Genomic DNA, 19,744 nt, shown 5'->3' with positions numbered 1-19,744 from the left:
GAAGGCAAAATCATACTAAATAACAAATTGATTTTATGGAATTTATACGTATTCGAGTGCATCTTTAGCTTACTTCGGGTTTCTCTTACCGATTCTGAACCGTCCTAGAACTGTGATGCGTATGCGCAGAAGGAAATATGAAGACATTATTTTATTTGCGCATGCGCTGCAGAGTTCTAGGACGGTTCAGAATCGGTAATAACAAGAACCCGAACAAAGCTTTTACTGTTTTTTTCTATGACGGGAAACAATTTCGTTTTTGTATCAATTTATGCATGAAAAAAAAATTGTTCGTGCGTAAAAAGAACGTACCTCCACTGATCCATGCCCCATTGAAGATGTTCTTGAGCAAATATCCATCGTGCCCTACGATGATTAGCAGTTAAATGCGGCACAACAGCTGCTCGTCTTGATCGAATGTTAACTTCATGCAGCCTATTTCTTACAGTTTGAGTTAAAATTTGTGTTCCTGTGGCAATCGTAGGAAGATTTTGTAGGTTTTTGCGGTAAGTGTTCTTTCATGAAGAGCAGCTTTAACAAGATACCGATCTTCCCGCCTCGCTGTTCACCTTACTCATTGAGGATATGGTCTGCGGACAACAAAACCATATTCTCTGTGTCGATTCCATAGTCTGGAAATGACCGATTGTGTAACATGATAAAGCTGCGACACATATCGTTGCGACCGACCCTCCTGCAATAAAATTGTGACTCTGATGGCTTTTTCAATATTTAAACGCCTTCTAGCACCGTTTAGTGTTCCCAAAACATCAAAATTTGTCATATTTAACACCAATTTTGACGATCAAGAAGGCAAAATCATACTAAATAACAAATTGATTTTATGGAATTTATACGTATTCGAGTGCATCTTTAGCTTACTTCGGGTTTCTCTTACCGATTCTGAACCGTCCTAGAACTGTGATGCGTATGCGCAGAAGGAAATATGAAGACATTATTTTATTTGCGCATGCGCTGCAGAGTTCTAGGACGGTTCAGAATCGGTAATAACAAGAACCCGAACAAAGCTTTTACTGTTTTTTTCTATGACGGGAAACAATTTCGTTTTTGTATCAATTTATGCATGAAAAAAAAATTGTTCTGAATATATGCTGCTATAAATATACGGAGATCGGTTTATAAACATATAGTAAATACAGATATGCACATATAGGTGATCCCTAATTCTTTTTAATTGCATGGTTTATATACATACTTATTTATTTCAGTGTAGAATGTGCTGAGACGGAAATGATTATTCGAATGAACATACTTAGAAGAAAAGACAAGCTGCATGGGCAAGACAATGTGGCGAAGACAAACACAAAAGATCTGTGGACCGTTTGAAAAATAAATATATTTGTCACGTAAGAAACGGACTTCTGTTAACAAAAGGAGGATAGTTATTTGCATATACACGGACACAACACCTGAGGTGTTCAAAAACAACATCAACCGATCCAAAGTCAATATTGGCCGAAACATCTCAGCTCAGGGAGTGTCAATTCATATCGCCTAAAGAGGTTCCTAGCTGGGAGGTCACTTACGGCAAACACTCAAAAAGCAATGCTACTAGCTATTGCCTAACAAAACGATACCTACTCGGCCATCTTGTTTGTTTTGTATCATATACGGAACGAAAAAGGATCGAATTTTTCTATTGTGCCTCAGTCTCTTTTTAATTTTATACTAGAATATTTTTCACACGTAAATATATTTTATTTTATATATAAAATATAGACTGTGTATTTCAAGTCATTCACTTACAATACTTGTAACCAGGGTTGGCATAATTTAAATAAAATTATTCAAATCATGATTTAAATCAAGTGATTTTTTATTTTAATCATTTGATTTAAATAAAAAAAATCAACTTTTTAAAACTTTATAATATATCGAAAAATAACAGTAAAAGTTATAAAGATGTGTCCTAGCAAACTATAAAAAATATTAATTCATCAAATAAAATGCTACACTTGCTGTTGTAACGTTTAAACACTTTTAATAAATCGAAAAATAATTGTAAATGTTATAAAACTACATAAAAAATGATTTGTATAACACAATATACCTACTTCATATCTATTCATCAATTAAAATGTTGGACCAATTTTTTAAGTAATTTCGTGTGAATCCATTAGGCCTCTAAACGGCAGGGATTTATTTTCAAATTTATGTACAGGGTGAGTCAACGATAGAGTAAAGTCCATTATCTCATTTGTTTCGAGGTTTACAAAAAAAATGTTAAATATAAGAGTTATAGAGAAGGTTAAGATACACATTTTAAAATTATTGTAGAGTATACAGGGTGCTTCAAAAAAGTGTGGCGGACATAACATGTTTTTTTAAATGCAACACCCTATTTTTTATTTTATTTTTAAATTCTGCGTAAAATTCCATAACTTTTTTATATATAATGTTATATACCTAAAATTAATAGTTTTTGTAATATTTAAATTTGTTTAAACAAATGATAAATTGCAGTGTGATAAAAAATCGTCAGTGGTACCATTGTTTCTGAAGTTGCAATACCAAAATTTGGTATGAGAGTTTTATAAAGATGAAAAAAAAAGATATATGTAAAGATATTTTAGTTAAATGCTACAGGGTGTTAAAAATATACTTATGAATTTCAACTATTTAAAATTAAAAAATCTCAGATTTTTTAAATGGTACACCCTATATATTTTCATTTTTTCTGATAGATTTTGCAAAGCTCTTCAATTTTTATTAAGTATGTCATATACCTATTTTTAATAGTTTGCGATTTATTCCAATTTTTTCTATTTTTACACTAATTTTTAATACAATTACGCTATAACATCATAGTTACCGTGACAAAACGAAAGTATTTATTACTTATCTTTAACAAGTAGTTTAATAATTAATTGCAATAATTGTTATTATTAGTTAAAATTAATTAAATTTACTCAAATCAATTAAAATCGTAGTCGTGAATTTCTTGGTATTATTAAAGATAACACTTGGATTTTCCGTCGGGGCTAATAGCCACAGATTAGGGTAATACTAACTAGATTATCTAATTGTTGACGCCTACCGATATAGGATTTTTTTTCGACACACAGTAAAGTATTTTTCTCGTAGTAATTCTGGTTTATAATTCATTTCATAAAGCCAATATTACTACAGCCCCGAAACCGTCCCATAACACACTGAAAACAATATAATATAATATGAAAATGTTTTCTAGATAATCTACTTATAGTACTTAGCAAAGTAGATTCTTATAGTACTTAGCAAAGTACTATATAATATATATAGTACTGAGCCCAAAAAATATGTGTATCTTGGCTGGTTCGTGTATATCAGTCACATTGACTAATTCATTTTCAGGAAAATCTCGAAATCTATTATCTCTACCTCTAACATTTATACTTATTACAACAAATCAAACTAAAATTTACGTTTTGTCCTTAACTTGCTTAACAGACATATGAAATTTTGATCATTATTTTTTTTGTCATGGCAACGATGATGTTATAGCGTACCTAATTGCATTAAAGATATGGTAAAAATAGAAAAAATTGGAATAAATCGCAAACTATTTAAAATAGGTATATGCCATATTTAATAAAAGTTGAAGAGCTTTGCAAAATCTATCAGAAAAAATTAAAATATATAGGGTGTACCATTTAAAAAATCTGAGATTTTTTTTATTTTAAGTAGTTGGAATTCATAAGTATATTTTGAACACCCTGTAGCATTTAACTAATATATCTTTACATATAACTTTTTTTTTTTTTCATTTTATAAAACTCTCATACCAAATTTTGGTATACCAACTTCAGAAACAATGGTACCACTGACAATTTTTTATCACACTGCAATTTGACATTTGTTTAAACAAATTTAAATATTACAAAAACTATTAATTTTAGGTATATAACATTATATATAAATAAAAAATAGGGTGTTGCATTTAAAAAAAACATGTTATATCCGCCACACTTTTTTGAAGTACTCTGTATACTCTATAATAATTTTAAAATGTGTATCCTAACCTTCCCTATAACTTTTATATTTAACATTTTTTTGTAAACCTCGAAACAAATGGGACAATGAGATAATGGATAATGGAATGGATAACTCTATTGTTGACTCACCCTGTACTTACAAGTGACAAAAATCCGCTGTTCGAATACATTTCATTCCCAAACTCTAGTGCAGAACTAGGTTCTTCTTATATATCATCTTTCTCGAGAATCTAATCGTTGTTTGAAAAAATGCTGTTTTATAAATTTTAAGGGTGACTAAAAAATAAGGGTGAGGGGGCTCAAGAAATAATTTGCCTTGAATAAATTTGCCAAAATCTGTCTAAAAATAGTGAATTTTGAATAGTTATATTAAAAGAAATATTGTGGTATTTTGACTCTCTATTTATACAAAAGAAAATAGAAAAAAACGATTTTCTTTCAGAACTGCTTCCTGACGGGAGCTGATGTGGTTATTTGCCATTCATATCACGAAATGCGTATGTAACATGTGTTCGGAATTTTCGCCCGTATAGGAAAATAAGATCAAAAACAATTTTTGTCTCTTAGATGCTAGCTGATTACATAACACGTCTTCAAAATATACTTCGAACTATACTTATATACAGAGCCTGTGCAAAATTTATTCAAACTCACCGCAATTCTGGGAAACTTCAATATTCTTGCGGTGACGCTCAGAAAAATATCATACGAGATCGAAGACTTATTGTTTGATAGTTATTATACTATATACAAGTATGTATTAATTCTTCACAATCTAGTTGAATTTATTTAGTACGTGTAAGGGATGCTTTACTAAAAGTTGAACATTTTTCGAAATAAAAATCACCCAGTAAGATTTATATCTAGGTGATTTTTATTTCGTAGCATTTTTAATTTCTTTGTCATGAATAAAAAATATCATTTGTTAAAAAATCGAATACCAGTCATACTCTTGTGTTATTTACTATAAAATACATAAACGATGTTTTGGAAAATCTCGTTACTAGACTAGATTTTAATGAAAATAGTCCCAGTAATTGTCTCTAATAAATATGATTTACACATTGCTGCTGATTATTTACGACAATTTGCCAATTTGAAGCGACCTAAATTAATTAGAAAGTATAAAAAGTTGATTGTTAATTAGATTTCCATTTTCATTATGCCCGAACAAAATGTTTCATGAAAGTAAAACAACTGAACAAACGAAATTATTCGCGAAACAAGAATTGCATGAATAATAATTTACAAAAATATTATTTCGACTTTTTGACGCAAATTTACAGTTCCAATTCTGTTTCACATTAAAAAAATATAGTAAAATATAAAAATTACGGAGTTAACGGCTTTAACAAACATTTTATTTTATTTTTTTGATTTATTTTTGCTTAATGTTTTGCAAAATTGTTATCAAATAAATATGAGCATATAAAAATAGAATGTTTAGAATGAATGAACCATATTCAAATTTGAAATATAGAATGGTACTCTATACAGGGTGCTACAAATTCGAGGTACGAGCATTGATAACTCGGTAACCGTAATAGATACGAACATGGTTAAATTGGAGCAAAGTTGCGCTTTGGGATGTTCACCAAGATGCCATTAAAAAAGTTTTAAAAATTTCAAGGATTGCTAAGTTTTTTGGAAAAAACGGATATTTTTGAAATCAATTTTATTTTTTCCTGTCGATACTTTTTAGAAAATCAAAAAACTAATTGCACATTCTCATAGCCACTTTATTAGGGCTATCTGATAGTGTTTTTAGATTTTCAAATCAGCTGATAATTTGTGAGATACAGAGGCCAACTTAATTTTTTTAAATGCGGGCCTGCATTTTTTATTTCAGATTTTCAAAGAACTCGCTCTCCCGAGTACAATGATATGCCACACTTTTATTTTTTTATTTTGGAAGTTAGGACACAATTTATTTAAACTAATTTCAAGTCCGGCTCGGATTTTTTTTAATATTTAATATATTCATCGTTACAATATTGATAAGCTTTCAAACTTAACAGTGACGTAGGTTGGATACGGAAAATCAAATGCAACAAAATAATAAATAAAATGTAATATAAACATAATATAAATAAAATGTAATATAAACATAATATAAATAAAATGTAATATAAACAATCAACTCATTTCCCCGGAAGATGGATTTGAAATGGTAGAGCAGTTATAATGGTCAGCAAGGTACCTGGACCGTCTGATGACGTCAAGTAATTCGACAGGTCCAAATTTTAACAAAAAAGTAAAATCAACACATCTCGGCAGTAAAAGGGTACAAAATGCATTCGAAAGTATAAGAAGATCTATTCAAAAGCTATAAATAAAATTGAACGAAAAATAAATTTGTGCAATAGGGAGGCTGGTAACCCTTTCGAACATGTAGACTATGTAAAGCATTAGAAACTAGTTTGTAGAAGTTAATTTATTCATAATAACTACAATTAATATTATGCAAATTATTAGATCGTACACTGAGAATTTCAAATTCACAATAAGAAAAGTTAAAAATAATATCTTTAAATTGCTGATCTGGATATTATTTATTTGAATCTTTCAATTGGCTCAATTTTCCTTATTCAATGTTAATTAGCACTGATCAATATTGTTGCGATGAATATAATCAGATTAAATAATTTAAAAAGCAGAGCCGGACTTGATTTTTTTTTTAATTATAATTAAATAGTTTTGTTGCTGTTAAGGTACCCAAAACAAAAAAAAAGTATCAAGTGTGGCACATCATTGTACTCAGGAGACTGAGTTCTTCAAAATCTGAAATGAAAAATGCAGGTCCGTATTTAAAAAAATTAACTTGGTCTCTGTATCTCACAAATTATCAGCTAATTTCAAAATCTAAAAATACTCTCAGATAGCCCTAATCAAGTGGCTATGAGAATGTGCAATTAGTTTTTTGATTTTCTAAAAAGTAACGACAGGAAAAAATAAAATTAGTTTTCAAAAAAATCCGTTTTTTCTAAAAAACTCAGCAATCCTTGAAATTTTAATACTTTTTTGAACAGCACAAGCCCCAATTTAACCATCTTCCTATCTATTATGGTTTCCGAGATACCAACGCTCGTACCTCGAATTTGTAGCACCCTGTATAAAGAAGAAAACATTCGACCAATCTGTACTACCAGTCATGACTTATGCATTGCGAAACCTGGACACTTAAAACGGACATTATAAGGAAACTGCAGGTCGCACAACGCTCAATGGAACGAAATATACTGGGAATAACCAAAAAAGACCGTAAAAGAATAGAGTGGATCCGACAAGAGATCTAGATAATAGATCAATAGATGTCATCCACAGAATCGAATCCCTCAGCATGGTACCCAGGAGAAATTAAGAGACCTAGAAGAAGACCAAACCTGAGACGAGACCATGATATTAAGAAATTAGCAGAGATAACTTACGCCTGCATAGTCAACAATAGTAGTCAACAATGGGCCCAACTACAAAGAGAGTATGAAAATGATGATGAAGAAGAAAAATAGCATGTTTAAATGATGTTTCTTTTTCTTTATTGATCCAATGGTATAAAATAAATGTATGCTGCACTGGGAAAGACTTTTTAAAAAGTCTGTATATCAAAAAATTTAAATTCAGCGAAACGCGTCTTTTTGATGTTAGTGCTGCCTATTTAGGATGTTATTGAATTATTCAGATCTGTACGGTGGTGTGAAACAGCGAATAAACGTTTAATAATTTAAACCTCACCCCTGAAACTCGGAAGGGAAGAGACAAACTGCACGAACAAAACCAAATCGTTACCGTATCTTTAACATAAATTTTACATAAAATTCTATAGAAAAACGGCCATTATATGAAAATTTGAAAATATTTCCTTGTTACAATACGTTTTTCAATCATACATATCAATGTACTGATTTCTTTCGAAAATCGACAACTATGAAGCTATGAACTCTTCCCGGACACAAACGGTACAATGTGACGCAGGAAATTGTAGAGAGAAACAAGCCCTATAACATAGGATACAACGTTTTAATGAACAGTGCTTTCCACAAAATCAATAAAATGAAAAATATACGAAATAAAATAAATGTACTGATTTCTTTCGAAAATCGACAACTATGAAGCTATGAACTCTTCCCGGACACAAACGGTACATTGTGACGCAGGAAATTGTAGAGGGAAACAAGCCCTATAACATAGGATACAACATTTTAATGAACAGTGCTTTCAATAAAATCAATAAAATCAATAAAATGAAGAATATACGAAATAATATACATGTTCTGATTTCTTTCGAAAATCGACATCTATGAAACTATGAACCCTTCCTGGTCACAAACGGTACATTGTGAGACAGGAAATTGTAGAGAGAAACAAGCCCTGTAACATAGGATACAACATTTTAATGAACAGTGCTTTCCATAAAATCAATGAAATGAAAAATATACGAAATAAAATAAATGTACTGCGCTTCATAAAATAATGAAAAGCCCTTGTTCTTTATCCCTAAACCCATTTTCGTGTTTGATCTATTCGAACAGAAATCTTATTTTTGTGTTTAAATTGTGAGTTTCTGGAATGTGTGTTGTTAGAAATTATACCTGTATCCTGTGTGCCACTGTGTGCTAGCTTTGATGTAAACTGTTGCTGCTAGACATAAACTGCTAGACTCCATAAAGGGTAGTATAATCTGGTATAATACCAAACGATCGAAAAAAACGGCGTCAGAGGTGGCTTGGAAATGAAGATTGCTGTTATTTTGTATGTAAAATTATATGGGGAATGTCATCGATCGTAATTTTCAAGCCAATTAAACGCCGTTTTTTTTTCGATGTTACAGTATAAATTGAAAGGTCTTAACTCATAGGTCTTAACCATGTCTTAACTCATACAAATAAACTTCTAAATTTTGACGCAAAATTCACTGACATAACATGTAGGTATATTTTAGAGCTGTTAATAAAAATATCCAATGAATAACGTCAAAATGTGGCTAAATAAAACTAAATCGGGAACGTTTTTACTATAAACTAAAGATGAAGAAAGCATTGTCAAATTAGAGTCCTCATATAATGTCCTAAAAATATTCTATAATGCTCCCAACATCATCCTTGTATTATCCTATAAATATCCCAAATAATCGTAAAAGGCTTGCCTTGGGATGTCTTGAAGATTACTTTTTTTGTCCCATCTGGATATCCCATAAAAATCCTCCTCTAGTTTTTAGATATCCCTAAGATATTTACTATATCCTTGGTGGATATCCTCAAGATATCTATAGGATTGTGTTGTGTTATATGGGTCGGCATTAAACTGCCTACATAATTTTTCTAATAAGAGAAAAAGTCAGTGGCGCACATTTTTTTTTTAAATATTCCAGTGATAACCGATACGCACGTCTCTGGTGAATCTGTCGACATTTTTTTAGCATTAAAATATGTCGCACTATAGTAACTTTTACCTTCAAAATTTCATTATTTCTAAAGGAACTTGGAAGAAAATTATAATAAATCGAAAAAAAAAAAAAATTAACTCCCTGTAGTTACGAAATAAAGCAGAATCGGGCCTATGTTGATATAAAAAATAAATCTTATATTTACGTGAGGAGCCTCCCCACGAGAGATAACACATGTTTTTTGAAACACCCTGTATAATCTTATTAATTAATAAGAAGGTGTAACATACATATTTATTATGTAAAAATGTCTGAGTTCATTTCACTAGTCAGAAAAAGTAGCAAAATAAGCGTTTGGCGTTTAACGTTTTATGTAAAACTGGCTAGGTATTTTTACACAAATGAAGAAGGAAATTAAAGATAAAGGATTATACTATATATGTATTGTCTCACATTTTTAGACAACTTCTTTATTTTTAAGATTTTGATGGTCAAACATCAACAAAATATTCCTTATGTTTGGACTAAATTTTCTCGAAAAGAAAGACATAATTTAAAATTCCGTTACAATACGGAAATAGATTGAAGTTTTGTGATTACAATGATATATAATTTATATGGTTTTGTAACAAATTGCTGGCTATTTTATGGCAAAGGCTGAAGCTCTGCAAACCTTAATCAAAGCACGTGTGTTTAGAATTTTGGCTGTGGCTTTACACGACAGGGTCGGGCTAAGCTTTAGGCAGATTTCTGAAATATGATATATATATATATATATATATATATATATATATATATATATATATATATATATATATATATATATATATATATATATATATATATATATTTCCTTCGGCCACACACCCGCTTTACCCGACCCCTGAGAGCGACCCGGACAGTACAGCGTAATAGACTCTTAAATGCTTAATAATCAAAACGATTTTCAAAAAAAATGTTTTTTTTTTATTAAAAAGAATACTCATGCTGTTTGGCCTGTCCCAGAGGCGAATACCAAGTAAATGGTTATTTTATTTCCCTTTTCCTTGTCGCATTTCGTCGCCATGACAAAGAAAAGACAATTCGCACGGTTGCTGACTGCCTGAAACAATTTTTCTTTTGATTTTGTTTTATTGCAAACCCCCTGGAAAGTACGAGTCTGCAGCTTGTTCCTGTCTTCTTCGAATTAAGCCAAACAAAAATATTATTTACGTTTTAGCAAAGAATAGAAAAATATAGTGGAAAACACAATTTCAAGGAATAATAGTTTATTTTAATGTAGAGGATGCCCAACACACACAACTACTCTCTTTCTTGGTTTCTTATATACTGATAAAAAAAATTTTTGCTACATTTGCTCTTTTATAAAATAAACTATTTTTCAACTAATTTTGTGTTTTATTCAATTATTGTGACAAAATGATGTTACACAAAAAATATAAGTTATTGTGGCCTTACTAGTACCACAGATTATACAGATTATAATCTTTGTTTTTTCTTTATTGTTTTTCGTGGTTCCAATTTTCGGAGTCGCGCACTAGTTAGTTAGGTTACTAGTTTGCGCACATAGCACGCCCACTTATGGCCTCTAAAATTGTGTACAGCGCCTGACCGGCACAGTTATTAGAGAGATATCGGAAAACCGAATAGCGTCATCCAGTATTTACGCGTACCTTATCATGGTTACGATATGCGCGAGTCAATTTTTAACGCAACACCCGCTAATAACGTTACCGCCTGACGTAATTTGCGGATCAATTACACCAAGCGCTCTTTCTAAATAACCTCTGATAACGTTTAAAAATTGCTTAAATGGGCATGTGCGGGTATTTGACAACCGGAGCCGGCCGGCGAGATCTTTTATTTTAGGTTATGTTTGAATTGTTTTGAATTATTGCTTTAGTTTTATTAGGTAATTTGATATTTAAGTAGCTGGGATTAGTTTTAATTAAATAAATATGGCCCAAAATATGGATTCCACCTCTTCCAATACTGAAGAACCTATAAAGAGTCTTAGGTTTACAGCAGATGACGACTGAGCCCTTTTAAGAGAATTTGTTGCTTGTTGCCCTAAACCCACTGGCAGACATTGAACAATAAAGCACTGGAAATAAGCACTTTAGCCCTTTAGTTTTAAAATACCTAGTAAACAAAACAATTTCAAAGTTTTAAATTCAAAGTTAGGTTAAGTTTAAATAGCGGACGCGACGCGATCATAATTCTTTCCGATCCGATAACTATAAAGCTGTACGCACACTGGCGCGATCACCGCTGCGGTCACGATCACCATCAGGTATTTAAGTGTACAAACACTTTATTGCTGCCCTGATCGTGATCGTGATCGCGGCCGTGATCGCACCAGTGTGCGTGTAGCTTAAATGAAGAGAGTTAATACCACCTCACGTAAAGGAAATAACACCTGGCCTTATTAACGTCCATGCACGCTATTCGGTTTAGCGATATCTCTCTATTAGGCTGTTTATTGTTATTTTACGCGAGTTTATTTTTGCGCACAGAAAATTTGACTCGTTTGCACATCGTCATAAAAAACAATTTTCGTACCACGAATTAGGGACAAGATTTTTATCTGTATACTTATAGGATACCTAATCTGTGCTAGTACATTATAAGATTTATGAGTTGTCGTAGGTAAAAGTTTAGTCAAGGGTTGGAAAATTCAATTATTGTATATCGTAAAAAGTTATCGTTTTCAGAGGCCTTAGAAAAATAGTAATCATATCCATAAAATTATGAAAATTTCACATTTGTATGAAATTTTATGTAGATTCATAATATATGAAGAGGTATCTTGCCTTTTTGAGAAAATCAATTTTTTCGACCCTTGTTTTTCACCTATTTCTGATGAAGGTTAAAACATCACATAATATATCTAATTATCGTACAATAGCCTATATTTTCTTATTCTACACCTCTTAATTAGTAAATAACAGCAGTTTTAACAAAATCGGTGACATGACGAAAATCGCCAATTTTCATTACTTCAACCAAGTTTTGGCTATTTTTTACACATTTTTAGAGGCCTTAGAAAAATAGTAATCATAGTCATAAAATAATGAAAATGTCAGCATTTGTAGGAAATTTTATGTAGATCCATAATACATACACTTTTGAAGGTTTAGGTATCTTAGCTTTGTGAGAAAATATTTTTTTCGAAAAAATTGTTTTTGCCTATTTTTCTATGTTATAGCCATGAAAATAGGCGATTTTCGCCATGCCACCGATTTTGCTAAAAATGCTGTTATGAATAAAAAAATATAGGCCATTTTAGTCTTATAAGAACAGTAATAGATGTAGCGGACGTTTTAACCATCATCAAATATAGCTTATAACATGGGTCCAAATAATCTATTTTCTCACCAAATCAAGGAACCCAAGCTATTAAAGTTATATATTTTCTAAATCTACATAAAAATTCCTACAAATACTGAAATTTTCATAATTTTAGGACTATGTTTTCTATCTTTCTAAGACTTTTGAATATGAGTAAAAGAGCCAAAAAATGCTTGGACATTTTTTGACAATTAACGACTTTTGTCATGCCACCGATTTTGCTAAAAAACTATTATTTACTAATTAAAAGGCGTAGAATAAAAAATAGGCCATTGTATTCTTACGAGAAAAGTAATAGATGTGGGGAACGTTCATCAAATATGGCTGAAAACATGGGTTCAATTAATTTATTTTTTTCACCAAACCGAGATAACTAAGCTTTCAAAGGTGTATATTTTCTAAATCTACATAAAATTTCCTACGAACGCTCAAATTTTTATAGGCTCTTGTAGTCTTGGGAAAACAGTATTAGTAATAGCAAATAATTCAGTTAAATTTGTGATAGTAAAAATTAATTATTTTTCCACGTTTATCACACCTGAGTTAGATTTATACAAAGTAAAAAACATAAATAAAAGAGAATAAAAATGTCTAGTAATTATTCTAGCTTCGTGATTTCATTGAATAATCGACGGCATTGTACGCGCCGCACAATTATTCAAAATAGACTGAAAAAAAACGCGATATAGAGACTGTAACAAAGGGCCATAGGTGTTGATTTGAACGAATCTCGTAACCGGGGGGCCAAATATAGTGAATAAATTCGAAATCGGCCACCAAAGTGTGAGTAAGTCGCAGCGGGACCACTCCAGATCATCCGACTTGGCATTGTGGCGTTGCCGAAGCCTGTATTTAGGACTACAATTATTTACAATTTCCGTACAGTTCACTAAATACAATTACAAACGCCATTGCCGGCCGGCCAACTGGAAAACATCACGTTACGATCACAATGGATTATTCAGCCGGGCCAAGATTTTATTTTATATCTTCGGGCCTTGTTTTAATGATCGCCCTTTCACTCAGCGGTCGCCTTTCTTCACAAGAAACTACTTCACGACTAATGTGAACGCACAAGATGTTTCTATAAACATTCCGCAGAGAGTTCTTCACTTACCTTCCACTTCGGACCCCATTTTTTAAAGGGTTATTTGCTATTGTAGCTGATACCTTTTAGATTTTTAACTCGTTAATATCTACCATGAAATATAATAAACACGTTTATACCTCACAGATTCTATAGCTATTAAGACTCAAGATTAATTTAAACTTGTCTTGAAATAGGTATAATAATTAGTAAACTTATACAGTAGGGTGCAACAAAAAATGGTAAACCAAAATTGGTGATACCAAAATTCTGGTAAAGTTTGAGATCTTAATTATGAGGTGATTTTTTTTCTATTTTTCATTTAAATAACACTGGGAAATTTTTTTTTGGACTGTTACACCTCTCATAGCTTTCGTCAATTTTGTTAGACAGCAATTAAATTCAAAGACACATTTTTCCCGTCTTATTTAAATAGAAAATAGAAAATCATGATGAGAAACCTCTTAATATTAATATTAAGAGCTCAAACTTTACCAGAATTTTTTTTTCATCATCGTGAAAGATATTTTCACGGTAACTAAAATATTTTTATTTGTATCTACTACATTCTAATAATATATAGTCATAAAACCTTCAAATCACATAATTTGATGATTTTATGCTTATTAACTAACTAAAGATGTAGATCATGAAAATATAAACTTTGTTGGCCTGACAAATATTATACTGGATGTACGATAAATATTAACCATAAGCGGAAATAGGTAGAAAACAAAGCTTCAAAAAAACTATTTTTCCACAATACCAAAATACGGAAACCTTTAAAGATGCATATGTTCTGAGTCTACATAAAGTTTCCTACAAATTCTGACAGTTTCATAGTTTTATGATTATGTTTATGTTATTTTTTATCTCTAAAAAATAGATAAAAATTACAATTTTTTCGATATTCTTACATACCGATTTTGTTAAAACTTCTATTGTTTAATAATTAAAAGATGTACAATAAGAAAATAGAGGTCCATTGTGGTCATATGAATACAATAGATATTAGTTGTTGTACATAAGTGAAGTTTTAACCATCATCAAAAATAGCTCAAAAACAAGGGTCGAAAAAATTAATTTTCTCACAATACCAAGGTATATAAATCTAATAAGAAAATATAGGCCACTCTAGTTCTACGAGAACGGAAATAGATATAAGGGACGTTGTAACCTTAATCAAAAATATGTGAATAACAAGTGAACAAAAATGAATTTTCTCAGACAACCAAGATATTAATATTTACATATTTAAATCTACATAATATTTCCTATAAATAGTAAAAATTTCAAAATTTTATGATCAGGTTTATTGTTTTTTATGAGCCTTAAAATAGTGTAAAAAATGCCCCCCAAAAAAAAGACGAAATTATCGACTTTCTTCAGTCAAAAATTGGCAATTATTTACCGGTTACAGTAAAACTACGGTTATTTACTAATTAAAAAGCTTAGAATCCAAAAATACGGCCGTTGTAAGCCACTACATAAAACTCCTTATAAATACAGAAATTTCTAAAATTTTGAGTCCAGATTTACCTTGGTACTATTTTTCTAAGAGTCTTGAGCAATTTTTCGACCTTCTCATGCATTTTGGTCACCGATTTTGGCCATTTGATCATTTGGTTCCTAACTAATTAAAAGGTTTAGATCAACATAACTAAGGTGGTATTTAGTCCTGAAAATATTACAACTATTTCTTTTCTTTGATGCCGTATGATGTCTTTCAAAACTTTACCACTTTTGCGATTTCAATTGGCTGTCGAAAAAACAACACATCTACGTCAAAATCGCCTGGTATTGAGTGTTTCATTTTGAAAAACTTAACTGGCTTTTATTTTTTCCCAAAAATCCTTTTGTCGGCAAACGCTCTTCATCACAAGGACCTACTCATGTCAGAAATACTAAGAGTGAGACTAAAGGTGACTTGCAACTTTTTTTTTTCTTTCTTTCTTAATACTACACACGCCTGATCATTTCTTTATTTTGTTTATCTTGCACCTCTACACACTTTAAAGTTTAAATTTTTGTTATTTTTTCTCTGTTTGTTTAACATTCTCCGGTTTTAACACATTAGAAAAATATGAATGTATAATACAAAAAATATTTTTGTTCCTCATAAATTATTTGCCAAAAAAAAATATTTTTGGTGCATACTAATTATAATTATGTAAAGCTTTTTGAAAAGCTTTCAATCCTTTAATTGGCCATTGTTAATGCAGTTATATTTTCTCGATATTCAGGAATTGCAATTGCATTTTGTGATGCGCCTCACGCACGTGGTCCATTTAAATGGCATAATGCAATATGACAGGTTAATTGACAGGCATTATTCAATAATATTTGATTTCGTTCCATCGTATCAAGTTCGTGTTTGGTTTTTTGATAGAGATACGAGCAATTTTGGCCGTGCATGGCGCATCATGGGATTGATTTTGAGGCAAAACAAAAAAGTTGATTGGAAAAAACAGTGGTTTATTGATAGTTTTATGCGCCAAATATAATGTATTTTTTTATTGTTACTCATTAAAAAAGATCAAAAAATATAATAGTTAGATACGGTATAACTAGCATATAACAAAGGAGCCACTTTCAAGTCTAATTCCGTTAATCAGATTCGATCTTGTAGGTATTTCTTCATTGATTACACAAGCCATCTTTATATAAAACCGTTCGTATAAAAATCTGTTATGTTTTGAAAGCCGATAAATGTAAGATGCATTGAAGAAAAATAAACATGGTTTAATTAAGAATAACAGCCTCATTGACAGCTCGTGTCTGGCCAACAATAGTGCCAAACAAAATAAAAACCATCCATTGAAGAGGTTTTTTTCAGCCCGTTGCCTTTTGGTATTCAAGATGCATGTTATACGAGTACATTCACATAACAACTTTTAATATATTCTTTAGAAAAATAAAACATATATTTTTTTTTAAGTTTGTGATTCATTGACAACAAAAGGAGGAAATTTCATTACCTATATTTCCAAATATAATTAAATAATCATAATTCAGTACTCAAATTATATGTAAATAAGGAAATATTACTGAAAACAGTAAAAATAGAAAATAAGTTAACTTAACTAACTTATTTTCACCATAAAAGTATTTACAGAAACCTATGATCCATCGAAAATTACTGATGATAGGTTGTAAGAAAAATCTAGATCTCTTTGAGATTTGGAGAATCAAAAAAAATCTGAATATCGATACTTGAAATAATTTATTTCATTTATTTCTTTACAATATATTTACAGGTATATACGGATTTTATATTATACACATTTAAGATTATTATAAATATTTATAAAAGTCTCTAGATCTCGACTTTTCATAAAGTTGTGTTGTGTGTGCCTTCAAGAATATAACTTCAAAACAAATTACAGCGGATTTATATATTTTAATATATATACAGCCACAGAAAAATCAAACGAAAAAATATAGATACATTATACATTCAATTTAAGCAACTGCCATTATAAATAAATAGTTGCTTGTAATGTTTTTATATATTTCTCTTAAATAATGTAGGTAAGTGTGTTTAATAAGACAGATAAAAATTTCATATCAGTTTTCCATTCAGACTATATAAATCTTTGTATGATTTGTTTGATCCCTCAAAAATCCTTTTTACTCAACTTAGTACTTTTATTTTAATGCAAGAAATATTGATGTTGAACTAAATTTTCTTGTATAAACCATTCTAAATAAAAAAAAGTTATTGCCTGTTGTTCTGGAACAAAACTATAAGTAGCTGAATGGAAAACAGTTGGTATTTCACTACGACTTGGAGAATGTACATAAAAATGCTGTTAAATTACTTTAAATTAATTAAAAATGTCCTTAAGAGTCTGGACTCACTGGATGTGTAGGTGTTGGGGGCCTCGCCTGGAGTAAGGCCTGGTAATAATTTACTATTGGAAACATTTGCCACGATTTCGTTTCACCAGCCTCTTGTTGATCACTGGACACTACATCTATGTCTTCTTCGGCCGTATCATCGCCTGAATCAGGAGCCAGGAGCGAAGCCACGTCAAACTGCCGCTTCCTGGTGCTTCTTGTACTGGTAGAAGTGGGATAAACGGACGTTGAAGGCCCAGGAAGTGCTGGCGGACTCACTGAGAGCGGTGGAGGACTCGGTGAGTCCGCTCCGTCTTCATCCACAGCCAAACCCATGTGTTTGCGGACTTTTCTTTGAGCTTTGCGACGCCTGAAGTCCCCTTTGCGAAAATCTTCCACGTTCGCTGGATGTATGGCCCAGTAATGTCCTTTACCATTCGCGCTCCTTCCAGCTTTGATAAAACAATCGTTCAGAGATAAATTATGGCGTATAGAGTTTCTCCAGCCAGGTCCCCGTGTTCGGAAATAAGGATAGTTGTCCAGAATATGCTGATAGATGTCGGAGAGCACCAGTTTTCCTTCTGGAGAGCTTAGAATGGCCATAGCAATGAGCCCGATGTAGCTGTGCGACGGTTTGGGTTCTTCAGGTTGTAGAGCTCGCGGAAATAATGGGTAGCAAGTCAAAGGCGACGGGAATGGATTTAGTAACGGGTACCTGAGACGCTCAGCGACGGCATATTGATACAGCTGCAATCTGTACTGATCTATGGGAAGGAGAGCTCTGGGTCCGTTGGGTTCTAACGGAAAAGGCATCGGTAATCTTGGGGACGCGTTTGCTGGGCTCTCGTTACTGCACATTTTTCCGAAAATTTAAAATCACAAAAAAATTCACTCAACACTTCGAACGATCGAATCAAAAACTTGTCGCGTACAAACTGGCAAATCTATTCAAATATCAGTTTGTTTGTGCAACATTATTAAAAGCGTCTCTCTGAGAAGGTAAACTATACTGTTACTGCTCTACTAAGGACCCATCTGGGTATCTAAACATATAACAAACACTAACTATTTGTCCACCAATATTTGACAACAGTTGATGGGCGGGAAAGCTGCGCGCCAATCGGGTTTCCTGGTCCCCTTCTCTTAGGGCTTGGCTCCTCCCAGCCATCATGTCGACCTTCCGACTGCCTGGCTTTAGTCCTTAAAAAAGGAAGGATAACTGCTCCCGTAAAATCTTTACTATTTGTGTGTGCGATTCCCTAAATCCTCGGAATTTACATTTTACATTTCGTTTATACATATATTTAGGAAATAATACATACACTGTCTCTTTCTCTCTTGACTTTTTGCATTACTTTGCAGAATCAATGTGTGAAAGGCGTAAAGAATACATAAAATAACTTATTTTACTTCCATTCGCTCCAGGAGAATATAAAAATATATTCAAATATTATTCTAAATCAAATTTCTTTCTGTACTATTTTTGACATATTCTTCGGAAATTTTACATTTATTTGTTATTTGTTTAACGCTAAAACTACAAAATAATTTGCTAAACTGTATATACTTATGATACTTAAAGCCAAATAGAGTGGTTTGGTTTCATTTATGGACTCACATGGTACCTATATATAATATGGTGACATTATATATATACAGGGTGAGTCTTAAACAAGTGCAAATATTTTTAAGGGTAGTATATTACCCCAGAAACACGATTATAAGTTTTTTTTCGGGCAAAGACTTTTTTTATAAAAAATTTGATTTTTTTTTTAGTTTTTAGTCAAAAAACATCATTTCTTGACAATATGGCAACATGGGTAGTAGATTAAATTTTCAAGAAACAAAATTCAGAAAAGATCCAGTGGTTCTCAAAATGTTAGCAAAAAATCATTTTCTTTTAATTTTCTTAAGTAAAATAACTTGGTTATTTAGGCTTTATTTGAGAAACGGTAAAGAGAAAATATGTTTCTTTTATTGAGATCTACCAACACTGAAAATATTTGCACTTATTTTTGGTGGTAGTATATTTCGACCTTAGAAACAAGAAGATCATGACGTTTTTTCCCGAAAAAAAATGAAGATATG

General features: G+C 31.5%; 1 protein-coding gene across 1 annotated transcript; it reads right to left on the bottom strand.

The window, feature by feature from the left end:
• Window positions 1-17,141: 17,141 nt before the first annotated feature.
• On the bottom strand, window positions 17,142-18,666 carry LOC115876939 (hepatocyte nuclear factor 3-alpha). The gene has a single exon (XM_030892987.1). It carries the CDS (start codon window positions 18,512-18,514, stop codon window positions 17,660-17,662), a length of 855 nt encoding a protein of 284 aa, XP_030748847.1. The 5' UTR covers window positions 18,515-18,666; the 3' UTR covers window positions 17,142-17,659.
• Between the last annotated feature and the right edge of the window lie 1,078 nt (window positions 18,667-19,744).

Source organism: Sitophilus oryzae, unplaced genomic scaffold, assembly GCF_002938485.1.
Source record: "Sitophilus oryzae breed Bouriz unplaced genomic scaffold, Soryzae_2.0 scaffold_1440_pilon_pilon, whole genome shotgun sequence".
Classification (NCBI taxonomy): Eukaryota; Metazoa; Arthropoda; class Insecta; order Coleoptera; family Curculionidae; genus Sitophilus; species Sitophilus oryzae.
The sequence above is the reverse complement of the archived record's forward strand: the minus strand, read 5'-3'. Positions and strand labels throughout refer to the sequence as shown.

Excerpts from the sequence above, each read along its gene's own strand:
- LOC115876939 (XM_030892987.1), bottom strand. The coding sequence starts at position 18,514 with ATGTGCAGTAACGAGAGCCCAGCAAACGCGTCCCCAAGATTACCGATG.